Source organism: Peromyscus californicus, unplaced genomic scaffold (assembly GCF_007827085.1).
Source record: "Peromyscus californicus insignis strain IS unplaced genomic scaffold, ASM782708v3 Scaffold_12__1_contigs__length_115047231, whole genome shotgun sequence".
Taxonomy (NCBI): domain Eukaryota; kingdom Metazoa; phylum Chordata; class Mammalia; order Rodentia; family Cricetidae; genus Peromyscus; species Peromyscus californicus.
The window spans coordinates 3,202,950-3,217,437 of NW_026294413.1; the positions used below are offsets into that span (position 1 = coordinate 3,202,950).

The 14,488-nt window shown below is 44.6% G+C and overlaps 1 protein-coding gene across 29 annotated transcripts in view; it reads left to right on the forward strand.

Annotated features, from left to right (window-relative positions):
- The window catches only part of Dock9 (dedicator of cytokinesis 9), a 278,642-nt gene that overhangs the window by 158,338 nt on the left and 105,816 nt on the right, over window positions 1-14,488 (forward strand). For all 29 annotated transcript variants that reach the window (XM_052732426.1, XM_052732428.1, XM_052732430.1 and 26 more), the window contains exons 10-15: window positions 3,381-3,455; window positions 4,959-5,099; window positions 6,241-6,441; window positions 6,824-6,946; window positions 10,883-10,965; window positions 11,519-11,641. In XM_052732426.1, coding sequence (XP_052588386.1) covers window positions 3,381-3,455; window positions 4,959-5,099; window positions 6,241-6,441; window positions 6,824-6,946; window positions 10,883-10,965; window positions 11,519-11,641 — 746 coding nt within the window. The remainder of the gene's footprint in view (window positions 1-3,380; window positions 3,456-4,958; window positions 5,100-6,240; window positions 6,442-6,823; window positions 6,947-10,882; window positions 10,966-11,518; window positions 11,642-14,488) is intronic.

A 14,488-nucleotide genomic window follows, 5' to 3' on the forward strand; every position in this document is an offset into this window, starting at 1 on the left:
GGACTTGTGGGAACCCATGTGGTTTCCTGGCCACATTTTTATAAGAGTTCTAAAGCCAAGTCTGTAACAAACACTTCCTTCCCTAAGTCCCAAACCAGAAAACTATGCCATTATTACTCCGAGGAATTGGCTGTGGTTCGGCAGTCATTCCACTGCTAAGCTTCCTAATTCTAGAATGCCCTAACCTGGCTTTATGTCTTGAGGTGAAATGTTAGTCCTTTGGGGATAAATATCATAATGCAGTGAATATGTGTTGTGATATCCCTTTAATTAAGAAGTAAATAATCTAGAGACTGGAGAGATGGCTCAGTGGTTAAAAGCACCAGCTGCTCTTCCAGAGGACCTTGTTTCCATTCCTAGTACCTATATGGTGGCTCACAACCATCTGTATCTCCAGTTCCACGGCATCTGATACCGTTTCTGGTCTTCATGGATTCCAGGTCTGCACATGGTTCACAGATATGCATACAGGCAAACCACACATACACATAAAATTTTCTTAAAGAGTTATATATTCTAGCCTTAGGGGATTTTGCCAAATTTGTTTTATCTCATTCTGTCTAAATGACTCAGCAGTCAACACAATGTTTTCCCTGTACCTTTGAAATAAAATAAACTTGGCCATAGACTTTTTTCACCTCAAATTTCTCACAAATAAACTTGAGATACATCACCATCTTTCCTGGAAGCTCTTGAATGTTTGGTCCTTAACTACTGACGATGAAGGAAACATAGGGAAGGTGTGTCATTTGTGGCTGAGTTTGGTGTTTGCTGCACGAGATGGGAAATGTCTTTGTTTCGGCTGAGTCCACTTCTCTGACTTGTGTGCGGGTGGCAGTTTCTAGGGAGGGTCGCTCTGCTCTTGTCCATTCTCCTCCCATTCTTCTGTCTACTGAACCTAAAATAGAAAACAGGCCATGCCAGGATGGAGCAACGGCTGTTGGGAAGAAGCTTCCTACAGCCACACCATGCACTGACCGACCACAGGCTGTTTTCAGAACGGAACTGCTTCCTGCCACCCCGACACCTGCTCAATTACATAGTCTTGGGATAATTTTTTTTAACAGCTATGTTTTTGTGGGCACTTAGGCAATGAGAGTGCATGTTATAAGTATCTTTACTAAACACTAATTAAAATTTTACTTTTATGCTTCTTGTAAGTAAAACTACCCAATGTTGTGCAAAAAAGTTAATCTTTTTTCTTCATGATCTCCCTCATCTTCCTGACAACTCCAGTAGTCAACTTACTCCGATTCCTCTCACCAAACTGGGCGCAAATAAAATGTGTACATGCATGGGTAAGGTTTTTAGTTATTTCCTCAAAGAGTCTCATGATTTGCCTGTCATTTTGACAGTTTTTCTACCACCTAAACATAGTTCACGGCTGTCTCTCTGGGTCAGCAGAAGAGGTGGTCTCTCTGCAGAGTAAGTTTATAATGGAGCACACGCAAGTCAAGGGTGTAATAGTTAATTGGTGATATGTATACTTTATTCAGCCATGTCTTTTAGGAACGTTTAGGTGATTTTCAGTTTTCAGCTTCTGTAAATCGTATAGTAAGCATCATGACATGGAATCTATGAGCTCTTATTTCAGGAGGACTTCCCCAAGCTGGGATTTCTAGGTCAAAGGTTATTGTGCTTTGATGTTTTAAATATTTCCAGTTTCTTGGCCTTAAAGAGTATAACAGTTTATATTCCTATTTCTCTGCCTTGTTCCCAAAGGTTTGTTTGGTTTTTTCTTTGTTTGTTTGTTTTGTTTTGTTTTGTTTTGTTTTTGGGTTTTTTTCTTTTTGATTTTTTGAGACAGGGTTTCTTTGTGTAGTTTTGGTGCCTGTCCTGGAGCTGCTCTGTAGACCAGCTTCAAACACAGAGATCCACCTGGCTCTGCCTCCTGAGTGCTGGGATTAAAGTCGTGCGCCACCACCGCTGCCTGGTCCAAAGTTTTTTTGGTTTTTTTGTTTGTTTGTTTTAAAGACTATTTTATTCTGCTTCAATATATCTTTTCCTGCTCATTGTTTGTATTTTTTTTTTTTGTTTTCATATGTTTATTTGCTGTTTGGGGTTCTTTCATCTAGTGCATTCTTTTTACTTAGAAATTAAAAGGCCAGGTAGGGAGGCAAGTTGGCTTGCAGAGCTAGTTATGAATGTCATTTCATTTACAAGTAGGCCACTGGTTAAATATAGTCATGAGAATTTGAGTCATAGCCAAGGACCTATTGTAACAACTTAATGACTGAAAAATTAGTAAGATTCTTAATTTCCCATTGGGTTAGGTTAGAAATACAATAGTAGATGTCACTTAGCCATCAACAAAGAAGTCAGTCAACTTCTTCACTGTGGCTGCCACTGCCCCCTTGTCTAGGGCAGAGAGGTGACTCCAGGAGAAGAGGACATTATAATCAGAACTCCATATTTATCTGTAAAAATGAAGAGTTGAATATCTATGACTGCCTAAAAGGATGCACTATGGGAGTGATGAATAGGTTCAAGGTGACTTGATCTTGTGAATGTCCAGGTGCCTCTTCCACACGCCCCCTCCAGATCATCCTGCCACCACTGTCAATATCCTTTTGTGGCTTCTCTTCTGTCTGTCCCTTCAGTTTTGAAGCCCCTGGTGCTCTGCTAAAACTCACCCCACAGTCTCTCTGAAAATTCTAGCCACTTCCAAGACTTCCATCCTTGCCTGCATGCTGATGTTCTCCAGGTCTGCAGCTCATGTCCATGGCCGATACTGGAAGATTCCAGTTGAAAACCTCACAAGTGCAGCTGTACCCCACTTTAAGCCTCCCGGGGTTCCTGTGCTATGCTGTCTCTCCCACAACATTACAGCCTGTGCTGCCCATGCCACAGTGCACACCTCTTGGATGGCATGCCCCTGCCTCCCAGAGACCAAACAGGGTTGTCGAATAGCTTGCATGTTCCGATGGGTCTGTGTCTTATTTACTTTCCCACTGTTGTGAAGACATGATCAAGACAAATTATAGAGGAAGAGTTTATTAGGGGTTTGATTACAGTTTCAGAGGATTAGAATCCATGGGCACTAGTGGGGAGCACAGCAGCCGGTAAGTAGGCCTGGGCTGGAGCAGCCGCTGAGAGCCTACATCTTAGTCCACACGCTCAAGGCGGAGAGAGGAAAAACTAGCTTGGAATGAATGGTATGGGCTTTTGAAACCTCAGAACCCACCCCAAATGACACAACTGCTTCAACTATCCTACCCTTCACAAAGGATTCCACCAACTAGGGATGAAGCATTCGAATATATGAGCCTTATGGGGTCCTTCTCATTTAAACTGCCACAGGCAGCTTTCAGACACATTCTAATACCTCTGAGGGGTGGGGACAAAGGATTTTGTTCACAAATAAATTATTTTGTCCACAGAGCACCAGAGAAGCAGAAATCAAACTGAAAAGTGAGAGCAGAGTGAAGCTTTTTTACTTGGACCCAGATGCCCAGGTAAGAGCTAATTTAATATTTAAAATATAAAATTCATGAATGTTTAATATTCAGTGTATTGTTGAATATTGAGAGCAGTGTTTAGCCAGATTCCCAGAAGGCACCAGCCTGAATCTTCAGGTCCACGCTAATCATATAAGGTACCCCTTAACCATTAGAGTGTGGCACACAGCCCTGTAGACACCTGGGAGGGAATAATACGTCTCACCTAGCTTTAATCCCCGAGAGAAAACTGGGAGTGTGTGCAGCCCACATCTGTGTCCCAGCAAAGTCCAAACACGGTGTGACAAAGACCTGCAGGGCCCGTGACATTGAGTGTTAACTTAGAGCTGCCGAAAAGGGACAAAGTTCTGCTACATTTCCCCTAATGCCTCCCCCCTCATGTATGGTCCTTTTAATAGACTTAGCTCTGCCTTTTAATAGACTCTCCCACTTAGCTTTAATAATAACCATTTTCTAAGTTTCTTCACTGACCTCCTGTTTACACACTTTGTTTACTGTGGTAACATGCATGCAGCGCAAACCTTACATTTGAGCCATCTGAAAATATATAATTCAAACCTTAAAAAGTTAAAATTTTTTTTAAAGTAATAAATATATTCTCTATGGAGCCATGACACCATCCATTTCCAGAATATTTTAATGTTTTCATCTTTACAAACTGAAACTCTCTTTAAATAACGGCTCCTGATCCCTGACTGTCCCTAAGCCCCCAGTGACCTCGGTTCCACTTTTAGTCTTTATGGATACCAACTCATCAATGTGGAATGGTACAGAATTTGTCTTTTGTGTCCTTTTACTTCCATGTTTCCAAGCTCCATCCATGGCTTTCCTTTATGGTTGATTGTTATTATTTGTTGGGACAGTGTATGTGCTCTGAAACCTCAGCTATGTGTGGGGTCAGAGCACAGCTTCAGGACTAGCTTCTCTGTCCATCATGAGTTCTCGGCTCACACTCAGGCGGTCGGGCTGATATGGCACACACTTTACCTGCTGGGCCATTTCATTGATTCAGAATTCTGACTATACAGCCCTGACTGGCCTGAAACTTGCTATGTAGACCAGACTAACCTCAAACTCACCGAGATCTGCCCGCCTCTGCCTCCCTGGTTCTGGGTTTACAAATGTGCCACCACGTCCAGCCCTGAATTTCCTTCTTATTATTGAGTATATGTGTCTGTATTTATACACGTTGTGTGTGTGTTATGTATATATACATATAATGTATTTTATGTGTCCTTACACATGTTAATGGGTGTTTAGATTGTTTATAGTGTTAATTCCTGCATAGTTTTCCATCAAGCAGACATATCATCACTTACGTGACTGTCATGATATCAGCACATGTCTATTACATATGTGACTTTACTATGTCGCGCAGCACTATTATGGATGAGTGTATAGAGCTTTTCCATGTTTTAGGCAGTTTTATGTGAGAACACGCATGATTGGATTTCTAATGGGAGCACTATGTGTTTATATATCCACATTTTCATTTTAAAGAAACTTGACTTCTCATCCGCTGAGCCAGAAGTGAAGCCATTTGAAGAAAAGTTTGGGAAAAGGATCCTTGTCAAGTGCAACGATTTGTCTTTCAATCTGCAATGCTGTGTTGCTGAAAATGAGGAAGGACCCACTACAAATGTAATTTTCCTTTTGAAAAATACAGGTTTTTAAAAAAAGCCATCCTAAAACATGCAGGAAACAAATTAGGGACCAGAGTCTGCTCCTGTCCCCAGCACTTGGTCTTTAGAGAGGAGAATGTTATAAAGAGTTGTAATAAGGTCCCCCTGGTCAAGGGCACAGACTCTAGCCTGGGTGACCTGATACTCCAGCTGAGTGGGTCAGTCACCCGGCCAAGGGACCAGCTGAGGAAGGCAGGCTCACCTTAAGCCGTACTAAAGAGAGAGGTGGAATTATTTGCCCTTTAATAACTCTGTATTTTTCCTTCCCTTAATTCTCACCTCCCAGCACAGTCCCTACATAAGCCAAGTATCCATGAGGTTCAGCTGAATCTGCCCACCTTACCAAATTTTAGAAAGGTGTGACTTCTATGCACACACCTTTTTAATGTTTTTCTCTCACATGCTGGCCAGAACCTGAGTGCTTTGTCCGATCCTTTGGGCTTTCCTACCCCTTTCTCAAAAGCCCCCTCTCTATCACGTCACTGCTTGTCCACCATGTATCTGACCTCCACGCTGGCTTAAAAAGGCATAGCATTTTTTCCTCTTCTCTCCTCCATTCTTCTTCCCTGGGTGGCCGCTGAGATTGACAGCTTGATCGCCCTAGGGTTTTTCACTTAAATTCTAATAAAATTGGCCACAAGTTTCAAAATAATTTTTAAAGACTAAATGTTTTCCTTTTTAAATGTTGATGAATTTCAGGTGTCACAGGTTTCCCTTTATACTGTAGCCTGGATGTGGAGACCTCACCCCACAGAGGGGCAGGGCTCACACTGGGGTGTGGATGACATGGGGATGGGTTTGTGGGCAAGGGTAAGAAGGCAGATTTAAACTGCATGTTCAGGACATGGATTTCATGTTAGATGCTCCAAGGAGATCAGCTGGAGAGTGTGAATTAACTAGTAAGGCTCACGAAGGCGTAGTAACAGTTCTGTTTCTTAATATGCTTTATCGCCTAACTGTGTGACAAGGAACAAAAGTCTAGTAATCATTCAAGGAGACGTCATAAACGGGGCTGCTTGCTCTCCTTGCATAGCAGCGTTTCCCCACAGCTGTCTGGACTGTCTTGATGATGATGGTGTTATGTTGATGTTACTGTTCAGGTCGAGCCTTTCTTTGTCACCCTGTCCCTGTTTGACATAAAATACAACCGAAAGATTTCCGCTGACTTCCACGTGGACCTGAATCATTTCTCAGTGCGGCAGATGCTGGCCCCCACATCCCCAGCTCTGATGAACGGCGGCCAGAGCCCACCTGCCTTCCAGGATGCCCTTCATGCAGCAGCCATGCAGTATCCGAAGCAGGTGAGGAGCGTTCACACCACTCAGCCTTCTCTTTGCACACGCTATTCAGTATGTTAAAAACTGCTCCAGTGAGACCTTGTCATGAACCAGCGGGGCAGTTTAGATCGTTAATTGTAGGGCAGCGTATGTAATTGTATAGTGAAAGTAAACTGAGGGAGAAGTGGTTTGGGGCTCTCATTCATTTCCTTAAGCCTTTTCCTGCTTGCCTTCTCCACCGAGAGACTTTCTGAGCAGATGGTGGACTGAGGAGCACCTGAGATGTTTGGCCCCAGTCTCCTCACTGGTTGGACTGTCTCACTGTCCTTTGCAGCTTTGGGGGTCAAGGGATGTCTTTCAGTCATCTGGGATTCTACTGACTGAAGAGAGCCATTTGTCTCCCCAGGGAATATTTTCAGTCACGTGTCCTCATCCAGATATATTTCTCATGGCCAGAATTGAGAAGGTCCTCCAAGGAAGCATCACGCATTGCGCTGAGCCATATATGAAAAGCTCAGACTCGTCTAAGGTATGAACGGCTTTTGTGCTTCGTGATTATTACAGAGTAACAGCCGAAGAGATGACTTTTATGCTAAAGTGTAAACAACTATAAGGTCAGAGGTAAACAGCACTTGTTGACTATCCAAAGTGCATAGGCGGATTAGGGGGTGGCCCCGTCCATGAGGCACTTGCCAGGTCAGCTGAGGACTAGAGTTCTGCTCCCCAGTACCCACATAAATGTCCCACTTGTGGTCACAGCACTCATGAGGCAGAGACAGCATCTCCAATGCAAACTGGCTAGCTAGTGTGACCAGAATCAATGGGCTCTGGGTTCAAGTGAGAGCTAGCTCTTCACAAAGTGGCAGCCATCAGTGAAGATGCCTGACATCAACCTCAGTCCTCCATAAACATGCACACAATCTCTACACACACGTGCAGACATGCATACAGACATGGTGCATACCACACATGAAAAAACAGTTACGTGTGTATTCTCCATTTAATTCATGTTCCTGGTTTGTCACACAGAACTGAGCCCGGGTGCTGGCACATGACAAGCATATGTTCTGTCACTAAGTTCTTCCTCCTGTGTCCAATTCTTTCTCTTTTTTTCCATAAAGGGTTTCTCTGCGTAGCCCTGGCTGTCCTGGAACTTGCTCTGTAGACCAGGCTGGCCTTGAACTCACAGAGATCTGCCTGCCTCTGCCTCCCGAGTGCTGGGATTAAAGGCGTGTACCACCACCACTGGCCGGCTGTGTGTCCGATTCTTTTTTTTTTTTTTTTTTTTTTTTTTTTTTTTTTTGGTTTTTCGAGACAGGGTTTCTCTTGTAGCTTTGCGCCTTTCCTGGGACTCGCTTGGTAGCCCAGGCTGGCCTCGAACTCACAGAGATCCGCCTGGCTCTGCCTCCCGAGTGCTGGGATTAAAGGCGTGCGCCACCACCGCCCGGCGTGTGTCCGATTCTTAATGAAAGTATTCTCGTGTGTAAATAAAATACATCGTTTTGCTGGTCTATTCTGACATCTTAAAATTTAGTTTTCAAAGAAATTATCCACTTGATACTAAACTCTGTGTCATTTAAAAGCACACGTACTGTAGTCAGCCAGTGTTTATTGTGTTGCTGGTGTGCCTGTTGGATTCTGGTTTGTAGGTCAGAAGTTACGGAGTCTAAAAACTTAGAAAATGGAGACCTACAAATCTTTAGTTTTTTTTCTTACTATCCTACGGCTGGAGTGGCCAAGGACAATTGACTGTTTCGCTCACACACCTTTCCTTTAGGTTAGAGTAAATGGTTGAGTGCTCCTGTGGTTGAGTGCTCCTGTCTTCACCAGTTTTAACTGTTTTCAGGGGTTTGAGTTTGGTTTGATATTGTAGCTGGTCATTTGAGGGAGGGCCTCGGTGTATTAAGGACTGGTCAGCCGATCTAGTATGAGCAGACATGCCAGAGCTCAAACCGAGGTTTACCAAATTGACTCAGAGATTCCAAAACTTCATCCTTGTGGCCACCTAAAGATCTTAGGCACAGCTACCAGGATGTATAGGATGGTGTTAAAGAATATGTTCATGGATTAAGGAGGCCTGGACGCAGAGTGCCAAGCTAGCCAGAGTACTTCTGATATACCTCACCTCTATAGGCCCCAATGTCCCACATGTGGGCATAGAATAATGTTGCCCAGCCTGCCTTCCTCACAGGGCCAGGGTACAGATCAAACAGGCAATGGAGCAGGCAGTGCTGAGAACACCACATATCCCAAACAGCATGTGAGATATTTGAGTTCAGCTCCCATCAAGTAAAAGCCCATTCATCAGGTATCCCTTAAGCTTTTTTGGCTGATAAAAGTTGAGTCAAGTTTGTTTCCTGGAGAGAAGAAGACATCTTATTGTTCTAAGCCGAGTCTGCAAAATATTAGATGAGAAGTCTTTCTAGTCTTTTATTTTGATGAGTCAATGGTGACCTCAGATAAGACCACACTGACAGAACATACTTCCAAGGTGCATATGCTCATCAACATTCCTGTTTCTGCCGGCCATGTGCATGAGCTGAGATTCGGCTGCCATGTTGGTACACAGCGAACACATCACGATAAGCTACCCTTTTCTCTACCTGCTTCCTAGCATCCCTTGGGGGTGTGCTCCTTCCTTGTCACTGCCACAGCATCTCATTAAAACAGGGATCAAGGTTCAGCCATCTCATACCTGGAGAGGTTCTTATAGACTTGGCACGGTGATATTATTTTGTTCTGCCAATCAACGTTGTGTCTTCCTTTTTCCCAAGATGTACACAAGTCATCTAGAACATCACCTGGGACAAATCTTCGTTTTGCAGGCCGGGGAAGGGCTTCAAAGGAGAAGGAAGCACTCAACCCCTGCTCTCACATGCATGTTCTCTTTGTGTCCTTGTTTGATTTCCATTAAAGACAAATCTACTAAAGCCTTGTGTTTAGCATTAATTTTGCTCCACAATGCACTTGCTCATTGCTGCTCGAATCTTTTTAGGGGGTTTTTGTGTTGCTTGAAGTAAGATCCAGGGCCTTGGGTGTGCTAGGCAAGCATTCTTTCCCTTAACGATTTGCTTGAGACGGGATCTTACTATGTGTCTAGGACGGGACTTAAACTTGAGATCCTCTGACTTCTGTCTCTTAGTGCTGTCATTATAGGTGTGCACCATGACACCTGACTAAAAATCTTGAATCTGAACATAATTAAAGTCAACTCTTGGGGAGGAAGAATTGGGTGTCTTTATTCAAGAACCGCACACCTCTAGATCCTGCTATAAATCTCTCAGGGATGGGTATACATACCCCACTAAAAAGAAAGGGCTGTACAGGCAGTTTCTTGTCATCTGTTTGAACCAAGATGTGACTGTGGAAGGACCACAGAGTTTTATAGTGACAAGGGGCCATGAGTATTGTCACCCATGCGCTCCATTTTTAAGGTAAGGGAAGCAGAGCTCCTAGGGTCACACCGCAGCTTTTGTGGACCTTCAGAGGGGCGTCTCTTGCTCTGTTGATTGTTTCTCACACTTGATGGTGCTCACAGATCATTGGAGGGCCTGTTAGGGTACGGTCCTGAGCAGAATGGTTAGGGCAGCCTCCGGGGCTCCTTTAACTCTGCCACTCGGAAGAAAACACTGACTCTCAGGTGTGAGCAGTTTTCCTAAAACTGGTTTGACTTGGATGCACTCAAGTAACATAAATGACCTCCAAGCTCCCTCCTACACACACAGAAGACACTCAGGTCCCCTCTTGACTCTTCTGGTCAGTCACACTTTGAAACAGAGCACTATCACAGGACAAGGATATGTGGGACAACTGAGTGGTTAACAGAACCACTCTACATACATGTCATTGGCCAAAAGCCAATATGCTTATTGTGTTCCATCAACCTAGAACAAGCCAAAACTGATGGTGAGGAAGTGATAGTGTTTGTGTATAAAGCTAAACTGTAACAATGAAGGGCAGTGTCTAATTTAAGCCGGTACCTAATTATGGCGTTGCCTGGATTGTGGGAATCTATACAGGTTGGTGCGCATTAGGAGCTGGGAAAGCTTAGATTGTTCATTAGTGCTTTCCTTTAACTTCTGGTAGATAGATATTTGGGCATGAATACCAAATATTAGTACACTCAGTGGCTTACAATTAGCCCTTAGTCAAAAGGAAATGAAGTCTGTGAGAGGAAAGAGGCTGGCAGAGAGTGGCCTGCTTGTTGCTGGCAAAGACTGGCACAGTTTATGTGCATCTTGGAAACAGTACTCTGTAGTTTTGAGAGTCACTGCCAGGGGTACACTAAATAAAGAAGTCCGTCCTGGGTTTGAAGCCAGCCCTATCTATCACTGCTGTAAGAAGTGCATTTGTGTGCATCTGGTGGTATGGGGAGGGCTTGTTTAATGATCATTCGATGGTAGCTGCTCTGGTCTCAAGTCCCCCGTGCCAGAGTATTTCAAAGCTCTGTTCTGGTGTGTTCCAGGTTGCTCAGAAGGTGCTGAAGAATGCCAAACAGGCATGCCAAAGACTAGGACAGTACAGAATGCCGTTTGCTTGGGCAGCAAGGTAAGGGAGAATACCTTTTATACTTGGGATAGACCGATGGACAAATAGACTGACAGACGAGTAGGCCTACCTATTGAGTTTATTATCCTGAGTCAAAGAAGATTCAAAGAGATGAAATCAAGAATAAATAATCACCAAATCTGAAAATGCATTTAGCAATGGCACAGAGAGGAAAGATGTGGGCCAGAGAACAGCTGCTGGACCCGGCAGGGTGGATGGGAGGTTTGTTGGGGGAGAGTCCAGGCCCTGGCCGTGTGCCTCCAGCTGGGACGGTGCAATGGGGAGTCCCACAGTGGCCTCTATCCCTGTTCCCTCCTTCTTTCCCGTGTGAATGTGTATGTTGTTTTCTCAGTACAAGCTTTTGGCTGGAGCTGTTCTCTGTGTAATTGAGTTAGTTGTGGTTGTCCTCGTTAATACTTGCTGCATTTGGGGATAATGAGATTTCTGTTGGCCTCCACCAATGGAATCAAGATTAGTCTGTGTGCAGAGACCAGAATTCTCTTTATTTTGCGCTTTGGAAAACTGTGTCTTGAATGTTGTTTCACTGTTTCAGGACATTGTTCAAGGATACATCTGGAAACCTGGACAAAAATGCCAGATTTTCTGCCATCTATCGGCAAGACAGCAATAAGCTTTCAAATGACGACATGCTCAAGCTACTCGCAGACTTCCGGAAGTGAGTTTTAAGGTGTTGGTTGTTTCCACACATGAGAAGTTCTCATGATGGGGAGGGGGAGGTGGGAACAGTCATATAAATTATGTCATTCAGAGCTCATGAGGGGCAGATGGGCAGTGGATATGGACAGAGCATTTCCTAGAGTCCAAAAGAAGGAACAAACCGTTCTGATTAATTGGAATTCTTGCTGGATGTTTTGGTGGTGTGGTAAGACAAAGGGTAGAGGTAAGCATAGGCAGGAAGGATACAACCTGAGGGAACACTGTCAGCAGGAAAGGTCACAGCAGAGCCCTTACAGGAGGAAGTCAGGAGACGTGGGCTACGTAACCGAGTCACAGGCCCACTGGGCCTTATAGTGGGGAAGAGAAAATCGCCAGGTTTCTGACTTGCAAGATTAATCAACTCTCCTGGTACTGTTAAACAAATGTGGGAGAAGATAATTTACATAATCCTTACCTAAGCAGTCCTTGGTTTAAATGCTTTGCACATATTAATGGGTGTATCCATTCCCTGGGGCTTCTGCAACTACTGCGAACCAGGTCACTTTTTATGCAGAAAGGTGCCCGGCTAAAAGCTTAAAGAAATGTTGATATGACCACACCTCCCAGACTGCAGGCCACAGTACTCTCTTCCTGTTCCACTTCCAGTGGTCAGGGCTTTCTTTGGCTTGTACATCATTCCAGTCTCTCTGCCTTTGCCTTCCCATGGCCGTCTTCCTGTCTGTCCTGTCTTAATCTTTCACAGGAGTCTCAGAACAGCACACAAAGCCACAAGCAGATAGTCTCAACTTATGCCCACATGTTGGCTTTCTTTTTTGTTTGCCTTTTTTTGTTTGTTTGTTTTTCGAGACAAGGTTTCTCTGTATAACCTTGGCTATCCTGAACGTGCTTTGTAGACCAGGTTGGCCTCAAATGCATAGAAATCCGCCTGCCTCTGCCTCCCGGCTAGAATTAAAGGTATGTACCACCACTGCCTGGCTTGGCTCTCATTTTTATATGGAGAGGTGAGTGTGACTTTCAAATAGTGGTCTTACGTGTACTTATCATATCTCACACACACATACATTGTTCTGGGTCACAAAGGAGAAATAGCGGACATGATCAAATCTGTGGGTTCAGTTTACTGTGTTCATGGGGCGTCCAGAGCAGGGTGAGATTGATGGTTTTCTTTTTCCTAAAAGTCAGTTGTAAACAGGCTGAGTCTGCCTGCCGTGTGAGCAGAATGAGAACACAATTAAGTGATCTCAAAGCATGGGTATCTCGGTTACCTGGTGGGTGAAGTTCCATTTGTACAGGCAAGCTTCAAACAGCATCTCTCAGAAGTCATTCCCACATATAGTTGGGGGTCACAAATACTCGATACAGGATGGAGAAATTTCCTGTGAAAGTTATTGAACTAAAATTCGTTCATTCACTTGAAATCTATCCCGGAAAGAAATCTATGGATGATGTGGATTTTTTGTTTTGTTTTGTTTTGTTTTTTTGAGACAGAGTTCCTCTGTGTAACAGCTATGGCTGTCCTGGAACTCACTCTGTAGACCAGGCTGACCTCAAACTCACAGAGGTTTACCTGTCTCTGCCTCCTGAATGCTGGGATTAGAGGCGTGCACCACCACTGCTCCCCTGGTGTTGGAGATTTTAAAAAGGGTGAAGATGCCATTTGTTAGTGGAAGTGGTGAAGCACACTACTCTTGGGCACCTACATTTGAAAGTATTATTTGTCATAAACAGTGTTTCTGACTCATAGAAGAGAATAAATACAACTTCACAGCTTCAGCTGAGATCTTACTCGTGTAGGATGTTGCACTAAGTTGTTCACATGAACAGGCAGAGGAAGGCCTGTGTGCCAAGAGAACTGTAGAGACAGAGTTCACACCTGGGAACTGATTTTTCACTGAAGAGTTTTTGTGGGTGATGTCACTGAGGGAGTGCCCAGTGGTGAGGCTCCTGGGAGAGGTACCTAACCCCTAATGCCCGGCACTCAAAACATCTCACACAGTGGGAACCTAGGCATAGTAAGGGCGTGGCTAGCTCAGCTGGAGTTCTCTTGGTCTGAACTCGTTCCAGCTGAAAGCAGAGCGTGGGATAATAGTGCCTTCCTAACATTTCATCTCTGGGGATGTCAGTGAGTCCCAGTTACACTCAAGCACAAACAGAAAGAAGGAGTAGAAATGAGAGTCCCTGACAGACCGGGCTGCACCAAGCCGAGATGGGAGTATCCCAGAGTCTTTGATCATAGTGGAGGAAGAATCTAGAGCTTTGAGTGAATGCTTTTTCTTTTTTTTTTTTTTTTTAAAGATTTTATTTATTATGTATACAGAAGAGGGCACCAGATCTCATTACAGATGGTTGTGAGCCACCATGTGGGTGCTGGGAATTGAACTCAGGACCTCTGGAAGAGCAGTCAGTGCTCTTAACCTCTGAGCCATCTCTCCAGCCCCGTGAATGCTTTTTCTAAGAGAGGCGGAAGGGTTTCCTGTGAGACTACTCAGTAGGTGACCGTGCCAGAGGAGTCCTAAAAGCTGGGGTGGGGAATGCACCAGATGCTGAATCTGCCGGCTCCCGGGTTTGTCTGCTCTCTGTTGCTGCGATAAAGACATGACCGAATGCAGCCTGGAGAGGAAAGGGTTCAGTTGGCTTACACTACCGTGTCACGGTCCACAGAGGGAAGCCAGGGCTGACACTACCGTGTCACCGTCCACGGAGGGAGCCAGGGCTGACACTACCGTGTCACGGTCCACAGAGGGAAGCCAGGGCTGACACTACCGTGTCACCGTCCACGGAGGGAGCCAGGGCTGACACTACCATGTCACTGTCCACGGAGGGAGCCAGGGCTGACACTACCGTG